This window comes from Gadus chalcogrammus, chromosome 5 (genome assembly GCF_026213295.1).
Source record: "Gadus chalcogrammus isolate NIFS_2021 chromosome 5, NIFS_Gcha_1.0, whole genome shotgun sequence".
Classification (NCBI taxonomy): Eukaryota; Metazoa; Chordata; class Actinopteri; order Gadiformes; family Gadidae; genus Gadus; species Gadus chalcogrammus.
Genome location: NC_079416.1, coordinates 12891910 through 12909997, shown reverse-complemented (window position 1 = coordinate 12909997; position 18088 = coordinate 12891910). Strand labels below are relative to the sequence as shown.

The 18088-nt window shown below is 49.2% G+C and overlaps 1 protein-coding gene across 1 annotated transcript; it reads left to right on the top strand.

The window, feature by feature from the left end:
* Nucleotides 1-398: 398 nt before the first annotated feature.
* Nucleotides 399-16966, top strand: tmem63c (transmembrane protein 63C). Its single transcript, XM_056590526.1, has 22 exons — nucleotides 399-614; nucleotides 2904-2983; nucleotides 3803-3890; nucleotides 4516-4553; nucleotides 5678-5820; nucleotides 6610-6661; nucleotides 6812-6920; nucleotides 7321-7394; nucleotides 7538-7618; nucleotides 7723-7843; nucleotides 8010-8143; nucleotides 8463-8585; nucleotides 9860-10013; nucleotides 10540-10646; nucleotides 12856-12942; nucleotides 13690-13755; nucleotides 13912-14074; nucleotides 14377-14482; nucleotides 15620-15787; nucleotides 16057-16169; nucleotides 16271-16345; nucleotides 16721-16966. The coding sequence occupies exons 1-22, from the start codon at nucleotides 399-401 to the stop codon at nucleotides 16964-16966; spliced, it is 2544 nt and encodes an 847-aa protein (XP_056446501.1).
* Nucleotides 16967-18088: the final 1122 nt, after the last annotated feature.

Below are 18088 nucleotides of genomic sequence, written 5' to 3'. Positions count from 1 at the left end.
CACCTTATGAATATCTTAAAAGTATATTCACATACTTGACATCCTAAAAGTAATCTGATAAACTCAAAACTCTTCGAAAAACTCAGGATTGTAGGGGTGTGTAGGGGGGTTGTTACCCAAAGGCTGAAACACTGCGTGGTTAAATAACCTCCACCCATTAATCAACATGAAGAAACCGATAGACTGAACCTGTGATTGACATCTTGGCACGTCCTTTTCTCATACCTAATGCGCGCCTTGATAACACTCAATAAAATAATGAAACCTAAATGATTGATTTATGTTTCCCTGTCACTTTAAGTAACCACTCAACCGCTAACAGCTAACAGCTAACAGCTACGCCCGCTCTCCTCTCCAGGTATGCCTACTGCTCCGCCTCACCCCGACCAGAGACACTGATGGCGGACCCTGAGCTGTTTGTGACCCGGCCGCCCTCCTCCACAGGGGAGGGCCGGGAGGTAGACCTGGAGGTGCTGGGCTTCCTGGCGTCCCTGGGGGGGGACAATAGCACGGCGGAGCGCTGCTACCGGGCCCACTCCCGCAGCAGCGTGCTGCAGGGCCTGCCCTTCGGAGGCGTGCCCACCGTGTTGGCCCTCAACCTGGTGCTGTGGATGGTAGGCACCGCACGCACGCAGACACGTGCACACACACACGCACACGTTAATACATACGCAGACACACGCACACACACACACACACACACACATTCATACACACACATCGTATATATACACATACACACACACACATGCATGCCTGCATGCACTTAAGCACTTAAGTGCGTGCACACACAGAAATGTGCATGCATTTAGGGACACACACACAAACATATTGATTTATATGCGCTTGCACTCACACACGCACGCACACACAAACAACCAAGGCCTCACACTCTCATACGCACAAACTTACATTTTTATAAATGTGTTAAAGGTTAAGTCTGTCATTGGCAAGCATCTGGCCGGGGCTGCCAAGGGCTGTGCCCGTGTGCAAAGATGCTGAAAGCTGATTAAATTTCCTGAGATAGGCCGAACCCTCATCCAATCAGCAACCACCCCTATCGATGGATACGTCTCTCTGCTGTCCATCGAGGGTCCATCATACAGCGACCTGCGTGACATGATCTGACAGCCACTGTCAATATTTGAACTGCCCAATTATGGTGCAGATTGCTGGTTAAAGCCATGGCGATGAAACATGAATCATGCATCATGCTCAGACACCTCTGTCTGGAGAACCAAGGGGCACAGTAATGGCTCCCTTTGACTTCTCTCTTCCCCTCAACAGTGTGGCTTCTGTTTACCAACACTCTCATTGATGCTAATCATCCGCCTCTCCGCTAATGACGGGCTTGAGCTCTGAGCCGCGGCTCCTTTGTTCTGGCTGTCAGCTTGTGTCATACTTGATCTCTCTCTCTGTGTACTGTTACTCAACGTAACCTACCAGATCCACAGGGTTTTCCACCGCCTCGTTAGCGATCACGGAATGGTTGTCTGGGCAACAGAGCAACCACCACCCCCCATGCCTGTCCCCTCCTTGTACTCCAATCCACCCAACCCCCCCCCCCCCCCCCCCCCCCCTCCACCAACAACGTTAATAATTCATCTGTGGGACAATGGGAGAGATATTCCCAAACAACAAGCTGGCAAGAGCTAAGATAACAACAACTTAGAGGTGAGAGAGAGAGAGAGAGAGAGAGAGAGAGAGAGAGAGAGAAGGGGAGAGAGAGAGGAGAGAGAAGGAGAGAGAGAGAGGAGAGAGAAGAGAGAGAGAGAGAGAGAGAGAGAGAGAGAGAGAGAGGGAGGGAGGGAGGGAGGGAGGGAGGGGGGGAGAGAGGAGAGAGAGAGAGAGAGAGAGAGAGAGAGAGAGAGAGAGAGCGAGATCAGGAGAATCTCTGTACTCCACACTTGTGGATTTGAGAGGGACGGTAAATCCCTAGTGGTCCTTGGATCACCATGAAGAACAGATCCTGATGCATCTCTCTCCAGCTTTGTTAGAGATTGTCCCCCTCCTCCCTCCCTTCCCCCTTCTCTCTTAATATCGTTGTCTGCCTCATCAATCTCAGAGAACAACTGGTATCTTCTACCGTGAAATTAGTAAAAGATTTATGCTGACACTACTCCAGTATTCATTGGCTCACTCTGGTTCCCGTTTTGGTTTGTCACTACATCATACATTATGCGTTGTTTTCCTCAGTCATTGTTTTCTTCATTTACGATCTCAAAAGGGCTCTAGGACGAATTAACTGATTTTGAAAAGGTTTATTTCAAGCGATATGTGATGTCCCGTTGACGTGTCGTGTGTAGCCCAGGTTCACTGGGCTCCAATGTCAACGAGAACCTCTGCCAGACGACATCATTCTTTAGCTGCTTCTGAACCGATGTAGAACCAAGTCAGAAAAATGTACATTTGTACAATAGAATGATAATTATGTGCGCTTCTATTCATTCTTTTGCTGAGGTTACATTATGTAACTTCTTTTGTTAATCCTGTCCATTTCCAACCGTTCAATGTATATTTTGCATATGACTTCATCTTTTCTCTCTTTCATAGCACACGACAATGGAAACTTCATTGCTGAGTTAGATTAAAAAGTTTATTGTTAAAGCTAAATGTATAGCTTTATAAATAATTGTATAATAGATTTAATAAATCTGTGTTTGTCTGTGTCTGTGTGTATTTGTGTGTGTGTGTGTGTGTGTGTGTGTGTGTGTGTGTGGTTGGTGTGTGTGTGTGTGTGTGTGTGTGTGTGTGTGTGTGTGTTGTGTTGTGTTGTGTGTGTGTGTGTGTGTGTGTGTGTGTGTGTGTGTGTGTGTGTGTGTGTGTGTGTGTGTGTGTGTGTGTCTTTCTCTGTGTGTGTGTGTGTGTGTGTGTGTGTGTGTCTTTCTCTGTGTGTATGTCAGTTACTTCTGCTGATCTTCTCCTGTCTGAGGAAGGCTGCGTGGGACTACGGGCGTCTGGCTCTGCTGATGGAGAACGACAGGTAGAACCTCCGGCTCGTTATCCGAGTGGACCCTGATCATGTCACATGCTTGACAGGTCTCTACGTCAGGTCAACAATCCAGATGGAGCCCTAATTGCATTTGATGTAAATTACTCTGATTTAGTTGATGTTACCTTTGGCGCCCTCTCCTGGCTATATATGGAAGTGCTGTGATTTTTAAAAGTCCTTTCTGGTTTTTTTTCTGTTGGTTGTTCAAAAGCTACTGGGGTCTTTTAGGGGTTCATCCATCTGTATTCATGCAGTAACTTGGGCAGGCACTGCCTACCAAAACACACAAACACACTCAAATAGATGCGCATAGAAATAAGCAAATGCCAAATGCTTGTTGTTGAGTTCTCCCCAGCAGTGCAATTTGGCTGGTAGTCAGTGTGTCTCTGAAACCGTTCGCAGTGTGACTCAGAATAGATTAATTTTACCTGATTCATAGCACCCCAGGGCTCCTAGTGTCTGTGGGTTCGCTTAGCGTGTCGCTAATTGAGACGTATGAGACTGATTTAACACGGCTCAGTTCTGGCTGAGGGAAAACTCAATTGTTACTGAAATATATTTAAATATTAACACCCTGCAATTATTTTAATTCCACCCTTCATGCTGTTCTATAAGCCTGTTAGTGATTGCAATGTTCTCGGCAAAACCACCCTATCGCTTCGTTAATTATATCAGAAAAATATTGTTATTCATAGATGATATCATTATAAAAAAAATTGTCCATGAATCTCCTGCATAGAGGAGTGCATGTATGGACCTATGCCTTATGTCTTCACAACCATGCTGATGACATCACTTCCTGCCCTTTAGTCTCACGTCCCTGTTCTATGGAGAACCCGGCGAGAAGGAGAAGTCTCCTTCAGAGTCCAGCCCGTCCGAGTCTGAGATCAAAGACATGGTGAGTTCTGCTCTATCACTCCAAACGCACAGTGACGCCCCCACTGGTGTGCCCCCCTTAAATGCTTCCCCATTCAGGCAAATATCACAAAATGGCCCAGTGCCAGAAAAACAACATGAAAAGGGACTTAAAGTAGATTAAGATACATATGACAATGAGCAGGTGGCGGGTTCGGCATCTTGCTCAAGGATGCCCTCCGCTCACCCTGCAGGACATTGGGTTTCAAAGCCAGGACCTTTCGGGCTGGGAGTCATGCACCCACACACACACACGCCCTGCCCCCAGAGATGTTCTCCTGACTCACCCGTTCCCTCTGTGACTGCGGGGCACCTGAGTAACAGGAGATGATGTCACCGCGCTCGTGTTAACAGCGGTGCGGGACAGAGAGTCAAAGGGCCTTCCCAGAGGCTGTGGCAGAGGACAAACCACAAAGTGCTCTAGGCTAGACCTATTAACATGTCATCCCCTAGCCAGCTCTCTCTGGGGAACTCATTCTTATGTAAATAGCACACGGGAGCCATTGTCCAGATGTGCTCCCGAATGCTTCCAAATCGTATGCACCAATGTAGGTCTTTAAATGAAGTAATGCAACGAATGGTGAACGTCTGTCTTCCTCCTCTTGCAGGGTTTCTGCGCGTGGCTGGCATCACTTTGCCATATGAAGTAAGTAACTCAAAGAAATTGGCCGTTTAATTGCGGCACCCCTCCCAGTCCCGGCTAGTCAGGCCTTCCTCCTCAAAGCTGATGTCATGATCACATGCCAACTGCGTTATATCTCAGTAGCAAGCAAAACAAACCAGTCTGGCCTCACAGGACCGCTGGTGCCACTGCCTCCCTTTGGATATTTGCACTTGCCGGAGACTGTCTACCCTGGGCCAAAATTAGGCCCGTAAGGAAGAATGTCTTCCAGCGTGGTTTCCCCGGTATTATTTTAGAGTTTCTGGAAGCTGTCTGTTTTTAGCTCGTGCGCGAGTGACGGGATCGCCGGGATCCCTGGGAAACGGCGAACCCACCCGGTGTGTTCTCAATGTGTGGCCCTCCTGTGAGACCGGCGCGCTCCTTCTGCCCTGTGTGTTCGCTCTTGTTTCTTTGTTTTCTTTCCATTTACGAGCCGGGCTTTTCCCAGAGCGTCCCCTGTGTTGGGTTCTCCCGGGCGACCGCAGTGTTTGGCACGGCTTAACTTAGGATGAGGCACGAGCGTCTAAACACTCATTTTTCAGAAGGACGCGTCCGGGGCGTGTGACGCTACAACTCTTTAGGTATCATTATATCCATGCGGGCTTCAACCTACACATTGACCTGAGGCTGCTGAGGCTCACTCAGGATCCCACACAGCAGTCACACGCCTCCATCTGACCCCACTGAGGCTATCTCCGTCTAGATCCCACACACCAGTCAGACCCCTCCACCTGACCTCGATAAATGGGAAATTTATGTAGCGCTTTTCACACCAGTGGCCACTCAAAGCACTTTACAATAGTGCCTAACATTCACCTATCCATGCAGTCTTTCACACACCGACGGTTGTGTCAACCATGCAATGCAATAGCCAGTTGGGGTCCGGTGTTTTGCTCAAGGACACCCCGACACTCTCGCTAGGAGGAGCCAGGTATCGAACGATTCCTGTAACCAGCCAACAGGCTCTACCTCCTGAGCCACACGCCAGCATCGCTGAGGCCATCTCCGTCTAGACCCCAGCGCCAGTCACACTTGCCGCGTCCTCCTCTGCGCGTATCCTCTGAAATGTCCTGCGTTGATGTGCGTTGATGTTGTGGGTGCGGTCGCAGGGACGAGGAGATCCGCAGCAAGTGTGGCTTGGACGCTGTGACCTACCTGTCCTTCCAGCGCCACGTCATCCTGCTCATGGCCGTGGTCTGCCTGCTCTCCCTGGCCGTGGTCCTGCCCATCAACCTCTCCGGCGACCTACTGGGTGATTTGAGGCGCGCACCACCGGGGGACATGTCCGTCGTTGGCGGTCTCCTAACCTCAGGGGGGCGAGAGAGAGAGAGAGATGGGGGAGAGAGGGAGAGGGAGAGAGGGGGGAGAGGGAGAAGGAGAGAGAGAGGGATAGAGGGAGGGGGACAGAGTGGATTATGGGGAACATCTCAGGCCACACACACTCAACAGTCTCGCTCACATACCATGGATATTTTGGTTTATAAGGGCTCGGTCTATATACAGCCACAGCTCAAGCTATACACAGGATGGAAAGGAGTGGTTAGGGCCAGCGGCTCAGTGGAAGAAAAGGACTTTATCTGTGAAACACCAGCGGTATTGATGGAGAGTTTCTATAGTCAAGGGTCATAAAGTCTAATGTTTCCACTTCACGTGTCTTGACGTCAGCGAGAAACGCAGTAAAACGCATCGCTGGCAGTTGGCTTCTATTCCAGCCACATACGTTGAGCCGTCCATGGTGGAATGTACAGGGCGGCCATTAAAGCAGCGACATAAAACTTGGGTCTCCCACCGCCATTTTATGACCCTCATCTTATGGGCTTCGTCACTCTCTGTTTAGAATAAAAAACAGCACCCTCCCAGTGCCATGGTTACTGTAAACAAAGCAGGGCCAAAGTACGGTATCTAAGATACTGGGGACGTTCATTTTAGAATTGTGTTATTTGTTCCCGTTTTCACCAGCCTGGGTGGGGCGGGTTCTCCGAAAACACGCCGCTGGAAAATGTTGAACTATTAAATTGTCACGTTTTATTATTTTCTACAGGAGACAGTCCCGAAAACTTTGGAAGAGCAACAATGGCCAATCTGAGTGAGAAGTAAGTCTAGCACGGCATGGCGGTGGCGGTGGCGTTGGTCGTGGCGTTGATGAGGTTACACAGAGCAACTACAAAGAAAAGGTTCATTGTTAATTGTCCATAAGCACGCCGCGGACACCACTTCTGACATCTGGGGCTTTCCCCGTGCAGGGACGGATTTCTGTGGCTGCACAGCGTCTTCGCCCTGCTCTACTTCATCATCACCGTGCTCTGCATGCTCCACCACTCGGCCAAGCTGCAGTACGGAGAGGATGAGAAGGTCAGTGAGCACCCCCTCGCCTGTCGCCTCTCACTGTTAACCCGAGGGGGCGCAATGTAATGCATGAAACCTTCTGAGGACAGGCCTACACAGGGTGACCCCTGATTAGACTGGGCTGCCCCACCGTCATTCAACTACCCACCAGATATTTGCCCAATCTGGAGTATTACACTCGTGATATATTTTTTTTAAATAGTAGCATTAGTGATTTGAAATACTGTTAAATGTATGTAACTTAAAAATGTTATTCTGACACGCTAATAATTCCCTTGTATCTGTACTTAATCAACTAATCAATAATACAAATCAGTTTAAATCTGGAGGTCCTAAAGCTGACCTCCAAACTCCCAGCATCACTGCCTCACTTCTGATGGGGGGGGGTCCAAATGCTGCATTGCAGGTAGCCAGAACCCTGATGATAACCTCCATCCCTCGAGAGATCTCCGACCCGGGACTCATCACCAAACACTTCCAGTGAGTCCACGCGCTCCTCCTGTCTCTGAGTTAAACCCCGACCTGCTCCGCACGGGACCATAGGTTGCCGCCATATAGTTTGAAGTCCCTGTTTGGCTGGGTATTAACCATGTAATCCACCGCTGTCTTCCCCCCCGCCCCAGTGAGGCCTACCCAAGCTGCACCGTCACCGACATCCACTTCTGCTTCGACGTGAACCAGCTGATGAGGCTGGACCTGGAGAGGTAGAGTCCCCTGCTGGGTCTGAGGACTACACAACGTTTAGGATGTTAATGTTGTTGAAGTTGTTGTTGTGATACCTGTTTCTTTGTGTTTGTGTGGTTGACAGGAGAAAGGCGATGAAAGGCCGATTGTATTTTGCAACAAAGGCGCAAAAGGAGGGCAAGATCATGATCAAGACGCATCCCTGTGCACAGATCTTCTGCTGTGACTTCTGTGGCTTCGAACAGGTACAGTATTTCATGCTGAAAAAAACCGATTTCACTTTTTCTGTTGCACTGCTATCGTCTTACCACTGGGTGGCGCTGTGATTCAAACCTAGGTTTTCAGAACTGAGTAAAATAAAGCAAGTTCATGTTCAAACCCTGGTTTGATGGAGGCTCTGTCTACCTGCAGGTGGATGCAGAGCAGTACTACAGTGAGTTAGAGGAAAAGCTAACGGATGAATTTAACGCAGAGAAGAATCGCATCCCTCTGAAGAGATTGGGCATCGCTTTTGTCACCTTCCGCGACGACAGGATGACAGCAGTGTGAGTGAATCCACGGCCTGAACCATTTCAGTTAATGTCTTACAGAACTCATCTCGAAGAAGAAAAATCTTATTGCGTTGTCCAATATCAACTCTCTGATGAGCTGCCCAATGAGCTGTGGACCTCAGAGACTTTCCCCAACTCTTTATCTTCGTCACAATCAGGCAGGGGGGAACATCAGCGTAAAGAAACATGTCCTGAGCCCATCCACTCAATAAACGGAGTCGATCGCTTTTGTTAATCAGCTTAATGGAGCATGGTGGGGCTGATGATGTGCCAACTGTGTCACCTTGTTCCTCGACATGCTGCTGGGTTTCAGTATCGTCAAGGACCACAGCCGCGTGCATTGCCGCCGGCAAGCCCAGCAGTCAAGCATCACCACTGTGGTGCAGTCGCACAACTGGGGAGTCACCTACGCCCCGGCCCCCAGTGACATCATCTGGTCAGTGCTGTCTGTCAGTCTGTCTTTCTGTCTGTCTCCCAATCTGTCTGTCTGTCTGTCTGTCTGTCTGTCTGTCTGTGTCTGTGTCTGTCTGTCTGTCTGTCTGTCTGTCTGTCTGTCTGTCTGTCTGTCTGTCTGTCTGTCTGTCTGTCTGTCTGTCTGTCTCTCTGTCTGTCTGTCTGTCTGTCTGTCTCCCCATCCATCTGTTTGTCTGTCTGACTGCCTCCCCATCCATCCATCTGTCTGTCTGTCTGTCCCCCCGTCTGTCACTCTGTCGCCCCGTCGGTCTGTCTGTGTTTCTGTCTGTCTCCCCGTCTGTCTGTCTGTCTCGCCGTCTGTCTGTCTGTCTGTCTGTCTGTCCGTCCCCCTGACCGTCTGTCTTTCTGTCTCCCCGTCTGTCACTCTGTCTCGCCGTCTGTCTGTCTGTCTGTCTGTTTGTTTGTCGGTCTCCCAGTCTGTCGGTCTGTCTCTCTGTTGGTCTGTCTGCCCGTCTGGTTGTCTGTCTGTCTGTGTCTGTCTCTCTGTCTGTCTGTCTCTCTGTTTGTCTGTCTGTCTATCATCGGTCCATGTGACTTTCTATCCTTCCATATTGTTTGTCCATCTATCCACATACTTCTCCCTTCCAGGTCAATTCATGTATTCAGAGTGCTTTTTGTGATATAACACTTGAATTTCATTAATAAATGCCCCCATGTAAACACCAAATGTGTTATTCAAATAATTGGTGACCAAGGGTTTGGAATGGAAAGCGTTGAACTGTCATTGTTTTGCAAATCTATATGCATGGGTCACTTGTAGTTCAGTGGCGATAAGTCGATTAGTGGGTTAGCCGTAATGCATGTTATCTCAGTCGCGTAAGCAACATTGCTGAGCTTACGTAACACGCGAGAGATGTATGTGCACCACAGCTCCAACACCGACACGAATTCACCCAGTGTTCGTTTCTCCTTCTGTCTAATTGGTCACAATGGAGCGTGACCAATATGTGTGTGTGGGGGCGCTGTATGGATGTATGGCCACAATGTGAATGTGTGTTAAACTGAAAAGGGGACTGTAGTGTGGACTACTGATTCACACAGAAGGCAGCTCTCTCTGCCCAAGAATCCAAACTGTATCATACAACACGAATGAAGAGCAGTATGATTCCCATATCATAACACACGGCCACTTCCAAGCGCAGGTCCATTTCAAACAAGCGCCATGTTGGGTTGCATGTTTAACGTCCATCCTGCTTTGTGATTGGCCGGATCATTTACGGTTCTCCTTGTCTCTAGGGAGAACCTGTCTCTGTGCGGCTCCCGCTGGTGGCTCCGCTGTGTCCTCCTCAACATCCTCCTCTTCCTCCTGCTCTTCTTCCTCACCACACCGGCCATCATCGTCAACACCATGGACAAGTTCAACGTCACCAGACCTGTGGAGAGTCTCAGGGTCAGCGCGTCTTACCTGAGCTGGGCGCGTGCTGGGGTCACCCAGGAAAAACACCTCCTGTCTTTCTGTCTTTCATACATTCTTTCTTTCTCTTTACTGTCATCCTTTCTTTCTTTATTCCTCATTTTCTGCCATGTCTGTCTGTCTATCTGTTTATAATTATTATTATTATTATTGTTATTATTATTATATCCTTTCTTTAACCAGGTTTAGTCTCATTGAGATTAAAATCTCTTTTACAAGAGAGACATGGCCAAGATGGACAGCAGTACACAGTTCCAACATAGGACACAAGACAGAGTACAAGTTCAATATTAAGTGCAATAGTTATAAAACATTTAGATCATTGACTAAAACATTTGCATTTTCAAATGGAGTCTGACATCAAATGTCTGTCTCTCTCTCTGTGTCTGTCTTTCTGTCTGTCTGTCTGTCTGTCTGTCTGTCTGTCACGACGTCTTGGCCCCTCCCTTTGGGCCTCTGGGGCCACCAGATCTGATAACTGTCTTTGTATTGATTGATTCAGAGCCCGGTCATCACCCAGTTCTTCCCCACCCTGCTGCTGTGGGCCTTCTCGGTGCTCCTGCCCTTCATCGTCTACTACTCGTCCTTCTTTGAGTCCCACTGGACCAGGTGATGACCCGCCCCCCTCTGCTCACCTTATAGGCCTCTGCCCCTCCAGCCATCCACACTCTGTTTGTTTTGGTTAAGGGGGTGGGGGTTGACCTGGTCTATATTATTTATCTTCTATTATTTGTCTGTCTGGCCGCCTGCCTGGCTGGCTGAACCGATGTCAGTCTGTCATTCTGTCCTGCAGTCTTTCCGTCTTTCACTAGTCTCTGTCTCTGTGTCTGTCTGTCTGTCTGTCTGTCTGTCTGTCTGTCTGTCTGTCTGTCTGTCTGTCTGTCTGTCTGTCTGTCTGTCTGTCTGTCTGTCTGTCTGTCTGTCTGTCTGTCTGTCTGTCTGTCTGTCTGTCTGTCTGTCCGTCAGTCTGTGTCTCTCTCTCTCTCTCTGTCTGTGTGTCTCTCTCTCTCTCTCTCTCTCTCTGTCTGTCTCTCTGTCACTGACCCACCGCCCCCTCCCTCCGTCCCTCCCTCCCCCTGTCACCATGTCTGTCAGTCTGTCCGTCAGTCTGTCCGTCGAATCTGCCCTCCCCCTTGTTCGCTCGCTGCGTGCACACAAGCACATTATTCCGGGCAGGTTGTCATAGCGATCGCCATGCGGGGATAATGATATGCGCTGTGGCTCCCGGAGCGGCAGAGCCCCCCGGTCATTACATAACCCCCCCCACCGACGGGCTGTGTGAAGGCGGGATGTGCCGCCAAGCGAATGCAAATCGAGTGTTTGCTGGTGTGAAAACGGTAGTTTGCGCTAACGAGCGAGTGACAGCCTCGTAGGAGACGTGCCCTGACTTCTCACGAGGTCGACGTATTTCACCACCGCATCCCGTTTCATTTCTCTGTTCCTTGGGTGCTATATAGGTGTGTGATGTACTATAGGTTTACTATAGGTGTGTTGATGTACTATAGGTGTGTGATGTACTATAGGTGTACTATAGGTGTTTGATGTACTATAGGTTTACTATAGGTGTGTGATGTACTATAGGTGTACTATAGGTGTGTGATGTACTATAGGTGTACTATAGGTGTTTGATGTACTATGATTTACTATAGGTGTGTGATGTACTATAGGTGTTTGATGTACTATAGGTGTACTATAGGTGTTTGATGTACTATAGGTTTATAATAGGTGTGTGATGTACTATATGTGTACTATAGATGTGTGTGATGTATTAAAGGTGTGTGTGATGTTCTATCGGTGTACTATAGGTGTGTGTGTGTGTGGTACTATAGGTGTGTGATAACTATAGGTGTACTATAGATTGGTCTGCTGTACTATAGGTGCGTTGATCTACTATAGGTGTGTGTGGTGTACTATAGGTGTACTCTAGCTGTGTGTGGTGTACTATAGGTGTACTATAGATGGGTCTGTTGTACTATAGATGGGTTTGCTGTACTATAGGTGTACTATAGGTGTGTGTGGTGTACTATAGGTGTACTATAGGTGTGTGTGGTGTACTATAGGTGTACTAAAGGTGTAGTGTACTATAGGTGTACTAAAGGTTACACTGCCCTTCTCAATGCTGTGGAACGCTCCGTTCACTTGCATGGTCCTTCACAACATCCGGCTGTGAATTATTTTTCGATAGTTGACCGTTGCTAAGCATATAATGACAGCTGTCACGTGGATTTTTTGTCTCTGATTTACGTCTTTGGTATCACTCCGCAATCAGTCCGGTAACTTATCAACCCCAGGGTATTCGGTTGCAAAGCAACGTCAACGTCTTTGGCAGACTATTTCTCTGATGATCAACACTGAATGGTAATTGTATAAAGACACACCGTGAAAAGTTATTTTTTCGGTTTGGCAAGAAGACGTGTAATAAGCGGGATAATGTATCGAACGTTTCCGGTCATTATCGGGAAAATAAGCCCAGACAGGGCGACCTGGACACCGACGCGAAGCGGAGGTGAGGGCGAAAGCAAGTTCTATACAGTACACACGTTCTATACATTATCCCTTACTATGTAAATAATCACATATTTAGTCAAGTCACTCTCATCCAACCACGACTGACTGAACACAGATGCATGCCGATAACGAGCAGGTAGGGGTGTGACATCTTGCTCAGGGATCCTACAAGTTGGACCCAGTCCTTTCGGGCGGGTAGTCAAACCCCACCCACCACCAGACTACCGAGCCCTTATACAGGTTGTGTCTTGTATGAGCGTGTTTGATGACGGTCCCCCCCCCCCTGTTGGTTTGTGTTGTTGGGTTGCAGGTCTGGGGCGAACCAGATCACCATGCACAAGTGCTTCTTACTGCTGGTCTTCATGGTGATCATTCTGCCGTCGCTGGGCCTCTCCAGGTAGCCACCATGTCCTCAGCCTCGTCTTCCTCGCTGATTTCCTTCTTAAATTAGAATCTGTTTGCATAAATGTTTGTTTCGAATCATATTTTTGTGCAGTGATTTGAGTCTTTGTATTTTATTGTATCTTTTCTAAAGCACACATATTTTGCAGACTCTAAAACAAGATATATAAAAAGTAGAGCTGTCAGTTAAACGCGTAATTAACGGCGTTAACGCAAACCAATTTTAACGGCGTTAAAGATTTTATCGCGCGATTAACGCAATTATTTTATTTAAAAAAAGTATTATTATTATTATTTTTTTTTTTTTCTTTGGCTCAAAACAAAGAAGCAGTAGCCTGACTGCTATTTTCAAATGACATTTGTTCAAAGCAGTCGTTTAATTGCACTATAGGCTCTTTTTTGTATCGTCCTGTTTTGATCAGTATATGCCAATGTTGTTATCAATAAAAAATCATTTGCACAAGGCTAGCCGATGCACTTCACCATGTTGATAAGAGAATTAAAATGAGAAGAATTATGGGACACAAAAATCAAGGGATATTTAGCATAGAAAAAGAATTAGCGATTAATCGCGATTAATCGTGAGTTAACTATGACATTAATGCGATTAATCACGATTAAATATTTTAATCGCTTGACAGCTCTAATAAAAAGCTAATTAATCAAGTAAAATGTGTGAATAGGTAGTAATAGCAGTAGTTCTTGTAGTTGCATCTAAATTATCTTCCCTCTCTTGTCACAGCTTGGACCTGTTCTTCAGATGGCTCTTTGACGTAAACTTCCTGGACGACAGGGAGGTCAAGTTCCAGTGAGACTTCCCTGTTCCCTCCCCTTCCCAGTTCATGTTATTCGTGCACCCCTCCACCGCAGCCCCAATGACCTGTGTGTCACATTACCGGCTGCTCAGTGCCACCAGACGCTCAACCTGTCGCCCTGTTCCACCTGTCTCCCTCCCCTCCCCCAGGTGTGTGTTTCTGCCCGACAACGGCGCCTTCTTCGTCAACTACGTCATCACGGCCAGCCTGATCGGCACCGCCATGGAGCTGCTCCGCATCCCGGCCTTGGCGGTCTACTCCACCCGCCTCTGTCTCGCCAAGTCCAAGGCGGAGCGCATTCACCTCAAGCGGGTCAGCCGCCCCCCCTCCCCCCATCTTATGTGTCCCTCCCCTCATCGGAAGTGTAGAGCGATAAATGTGTGTGACGATTAGCGTCTCGCTCAGCCGGTTATGGATGTCATGTCAAAGAAAATGTAATCACACTCGGTTGAAATGCAATTTCCTGTGGCTATTGTGGTATGTTTTATTTGTCTCCTTCTCACTCTCACTCTCTCTCTCTCTCTCTCTCGCTCTCGCTCTCTCTCTTTCTCTCTCTCTCTTTCTCTCTCTCTCTCTCGCTCTCTCGCTCTCTCGCTCTCTCTCTCTACCTGTAGAGCCAGGCCTATGAGTTCCAGTTTGGTCTGGAGTATGCGTGGACCATGTGTATCGTTGCCGTCAGTATGACCTACAGCATCACCTGTCCCATTATAATGCCCTTTGGTGAGGATGGCTGCTTGCTTTATGGCTTCGTCATTCAGCACTCATTTTGCGCTGTGCGCGAGTGTGTTTGTGTGTATGTGTATTTATATGTGTATGTGTACGTGTGTGTTTGCTATCTATTCTTCAGTATTGATTCATGGGACGTTTTGAGTCCTTCCACTTAATTTGTGTCTTGTGTCGAAGCTCGTCACCCTTATACACGTAGATTTAGCTATAGATATTACACACACACTTTATGTAGGACCGTCTGTCTGTCTGTCTGTCTGTCTGTCTGTCTGTCTGTGTCTGTCTGTCTGTCTGTCTGTCTGTCTGTCTGTCTGTCTGTCTGTCTGTCTGTCTGTCTGTCTGTCTGTCTGTCTGTCTGTCTGTCTGTCTGTCTGTCTGTCTGTCTGTTTGTCTGTCCCCAGTCTGATTGTCTGGTTGCCCGCCCGTCTCTCTGTTTCCCTGTCTGTGTCTGTCGGTCTGACTGTCTGGTGGCCTGCCCGTCCCCCTGTCTGTCTGTCCCCCTGTCTGTCTGTCAGCCTGTGTGTCTGTCAACCTGTGTTTTTCTGGTGGCCTGCCCGTCCCCTTGTCTGTCTGTCCCCCTGTCTGTCTGTCAGCCTGTGTGTTTCTGGTGGCCTGCCCGTCCCCCTGTCTGTCTGTCCCCTGTCTGTCTGTCAGCCTGTGTGTCTCTGCTGCTACTGTAACCTTCTGCCCCCCGCTGCCTGCCAGCCGGCAGCAGACCGTGTGAATGTGTTGTGGTCCGAGACGCTCAGACTCAACGGGTTGCGAGCCAGACGCCCACTCTACTCCTGTCTGTGCCCAGAGCTTACCAAGCCTCTATTTACTACTGCACCCAGATCAGGAAGATATAGGGTACTTCAGCAGGAACAGGGGCTCCCTGTCACTCACCTCTGTGCTGTTTCTTATTGATCAAACTGACGATTGCTGTGTTAATCAGTGTATGTTAATGCTTGCGTGTGTTCATGCGTGCGTGTGTGTGCGTGTGTGTGTTTGTGTCCGGATGTGTGTGTGTGTGCATGCGTGCGTGTGTGTGTTTGTGCGCGTGTGTGTGTGTGTGTTACGTACGTGTGTGTCCTGGTGTGTGTGTATGTGTGTACGTGTCTGTCCTGGTGTGTGTGTGTGTGTGTGTCCCAGGGCTCCTGTACGTCGTGCTGAAGCACATGGTGGACCGCTACAACATCTACTACGCCTACGTCCCCACCAGGCTCAGCCAGCGCATCCACCGGGCCGCCATCGCCCAGGTCGTCGTGGCACCCATCCTCTGCATCTTCTGGCTCCTCTTCTTCTCTGTGCTCAGACTAGGTGCCCCTCTACTGTTGCCTCTCCTTGTCTCCACTTTGTTATTGTTGTAATTGTTGTTGTAGTTCTTCTCCTCCTCCTCCTCCTCCTCCTCCTCCTCCTCCTCCTCCTCCTCCTCCTCCTCCTCCTCCTCCTCTTCCTCCTTCTCCTCATCCTCCTTCTCATCCTTCTTCTCTTCCTTCTCCTACTGCCTCAGTGAATCAGTGGGCCGTGTCTCGTACGCTCTTTCATTCACTACTCCCTTCGTCCTCGTCTCATCTCTTCCTCTATAGGCCCGATGCATCCCATCACGCTGTTCACCTTCTCGTCTCTGGTCTGCTGCGTGACCTTCGCCCTCTTCCGCCTGTTCCTCAGGAAGCAGCCGGACAAGTCGTCGAGCTACCCGGTCGGTCATTAAACCCTGGATGTTTGAATGTGTGTGTGTGTTCAGTGTGTGCACTGTGCCAGCGGGGAGGTGTTAGTAAACGGCACTATTTTGTTTCCCAGATGGCTGACCAACCGACCGAGGCAACTCTGAGTGACAGAGAGAGAAGCGCAGCCCCGCCCTCCACAACCTCCAGTGTACAGTAGCATGTTTTATTGTTAATGCGTGTGCGTGTATCTATGTGTGTTTGTATATGTGTGTGTGTCTGTGTGTGTGTTTGTGTGTGTGTGTGTGTGTGTGTGCCTGTGCGTGTGTGTTCCTTGAGACCTCCTGACCTTAGAGTTGTCAGCATCATGAAATTCACCTTAAAACTTTTATTTTGTTTATTTGTTGTTGTTTAGGGTTAGACAGTAGCACTAGTGACATTTAACCAGCCGATAAAGCACAAACGGGCTCCTGATGACGTAGCGTCATGGACACCCCACAGCTCACACCACCCAGTGAACAAACATAGCACCACATGCTCCGCCACAACGTCCAACCCCCGCCCTGCGTCCCTCTGCCCCCTGCAGCTGTTCGTGGCGTCGGTGCTGCTGGAGCCCGAGCTGGGCCTGACCCCCATGCCCTCCCCGGCCCACCAGAGCTACGGCGCCCTGGCCCGCTCCCAGAGCCGCTCCAGCCACGGCCCCGCCGAGGACGACATGGAGGAGGGCGAGGAGGAGGCAGGGGGGCCCTCGGGGACCCACGAGACCCGGCTGCAGGACCCCCAGGACGGCCCCTACTGCTCTGTGATGGACAGCACGGTGGGCTACCAGTGAGACCCGCTGGCCCCACGTCCCCCCCCCCCACCCTGCCGCGGTGTCACCACCGTGCTGCGTGTGTTGCTTCTCACCGTTTAGCCCCGCCCCCCAGCCCGGCCAACCTGCCTCAAGAGCCGCAGAGCATCCGCTGCCCCTCGCCCAATAGGAACGCATTTAGAAGATGCTTGGGCCCTAACCCCACCCCAAAAAAGCTCAATAAAAAAAGCCAAGACCATCCGCCTGGATTTGATACGTGAACATACGCTTAGCTAAGACGGGGAGAGACTCTTTGGTTCACTTCTGGAGAACGTCGCGACGAGGCCTCTGCCGCCGAGCGGACGTCTTCTGTCTGTCAGACTGTGCGGCTCGCACATGAGGTGATCAGAAAGTTCCCATCAGAAGCGCGCGCGTGTGTACGTGTGTTTGCGTGTGATTGTGCAGAGCCCCAGCACGCCCCGGCAGGATGGCGTTGGCACGGGCAGATCTGGTTCCTCGGTGGCAGGGCGAGGGTGAGGGCGACGGGTTTAGCAGAGCCATCTGCAGTGAGAGCAGAAGGAGGACCGGCTCAAAGAGATGGTGGAACATGCCCTCTTTACATGAGCCATGTCAGGGTCGGGAGTGAGTTAGTGAGCGGTCGATGAGGCCTGGGTGGATTGTTGTGCTCGGCCACGTAAGGGCCACTGTTTTGCTATTCAATTCGATGTGTGTCGTGTTAATATTGTTGATTTGTGTTTCTTTGGTGGGTGGGTGGGTGCCTATTGGGGTTAGTTTCATCATGCTTAGGGCTGTCTCATCGTAGCTCATCTGAGGACTCTGTAATTATAGTCTCACGTCGCCGTGGACTCGTCTGCTCTTAATTTTTCCAAAGGGTCGCAAAGTGAAAAGGATACCATGTCTAATTCAATTTAAATATTTTGTATTAAAACGGAAGTCACCACAAACACAGACATTTGACCATGAATGAAAATATTTTGTTTACCCATTGAAAGACAAATATAATTTAGTTTTTTTGATTTAATGTGTAATTGTTACTTGCTTGGGCTATAAATGTAATATTTACACATCTCTCTTCGCCCACATTAACCAAGACCAGTTGCTTGTGTGATGAAATCACGTACTAGAAACACATGATAATGTGTG

Excerpts from the sequence above, each read along its gene's own strand:
- tmem63c (XM_056590526.1), top strand. The coding sequence starts at position 399 with ATGGCGGACCCTGAGCTGTTTGTGACCCGGCCGCCCTCCTCCACAGGG. Across the intron at positions 7,844-8,009 it reads ACTTCTGTGGCTTCGAACAG|GTGGATGCAGAGCAGTACTA; the intron begins GTACAGTATTTC and ends GTCTACCTGCAG. Across the intron at positions 16,170-16,270 it reads ACAAGTCGTCGAGCTACCCG|ATGGCTGACCAACCGACCGA; the intron begins GTCGGTCATTAA and ends TTTGTTTCCCAG.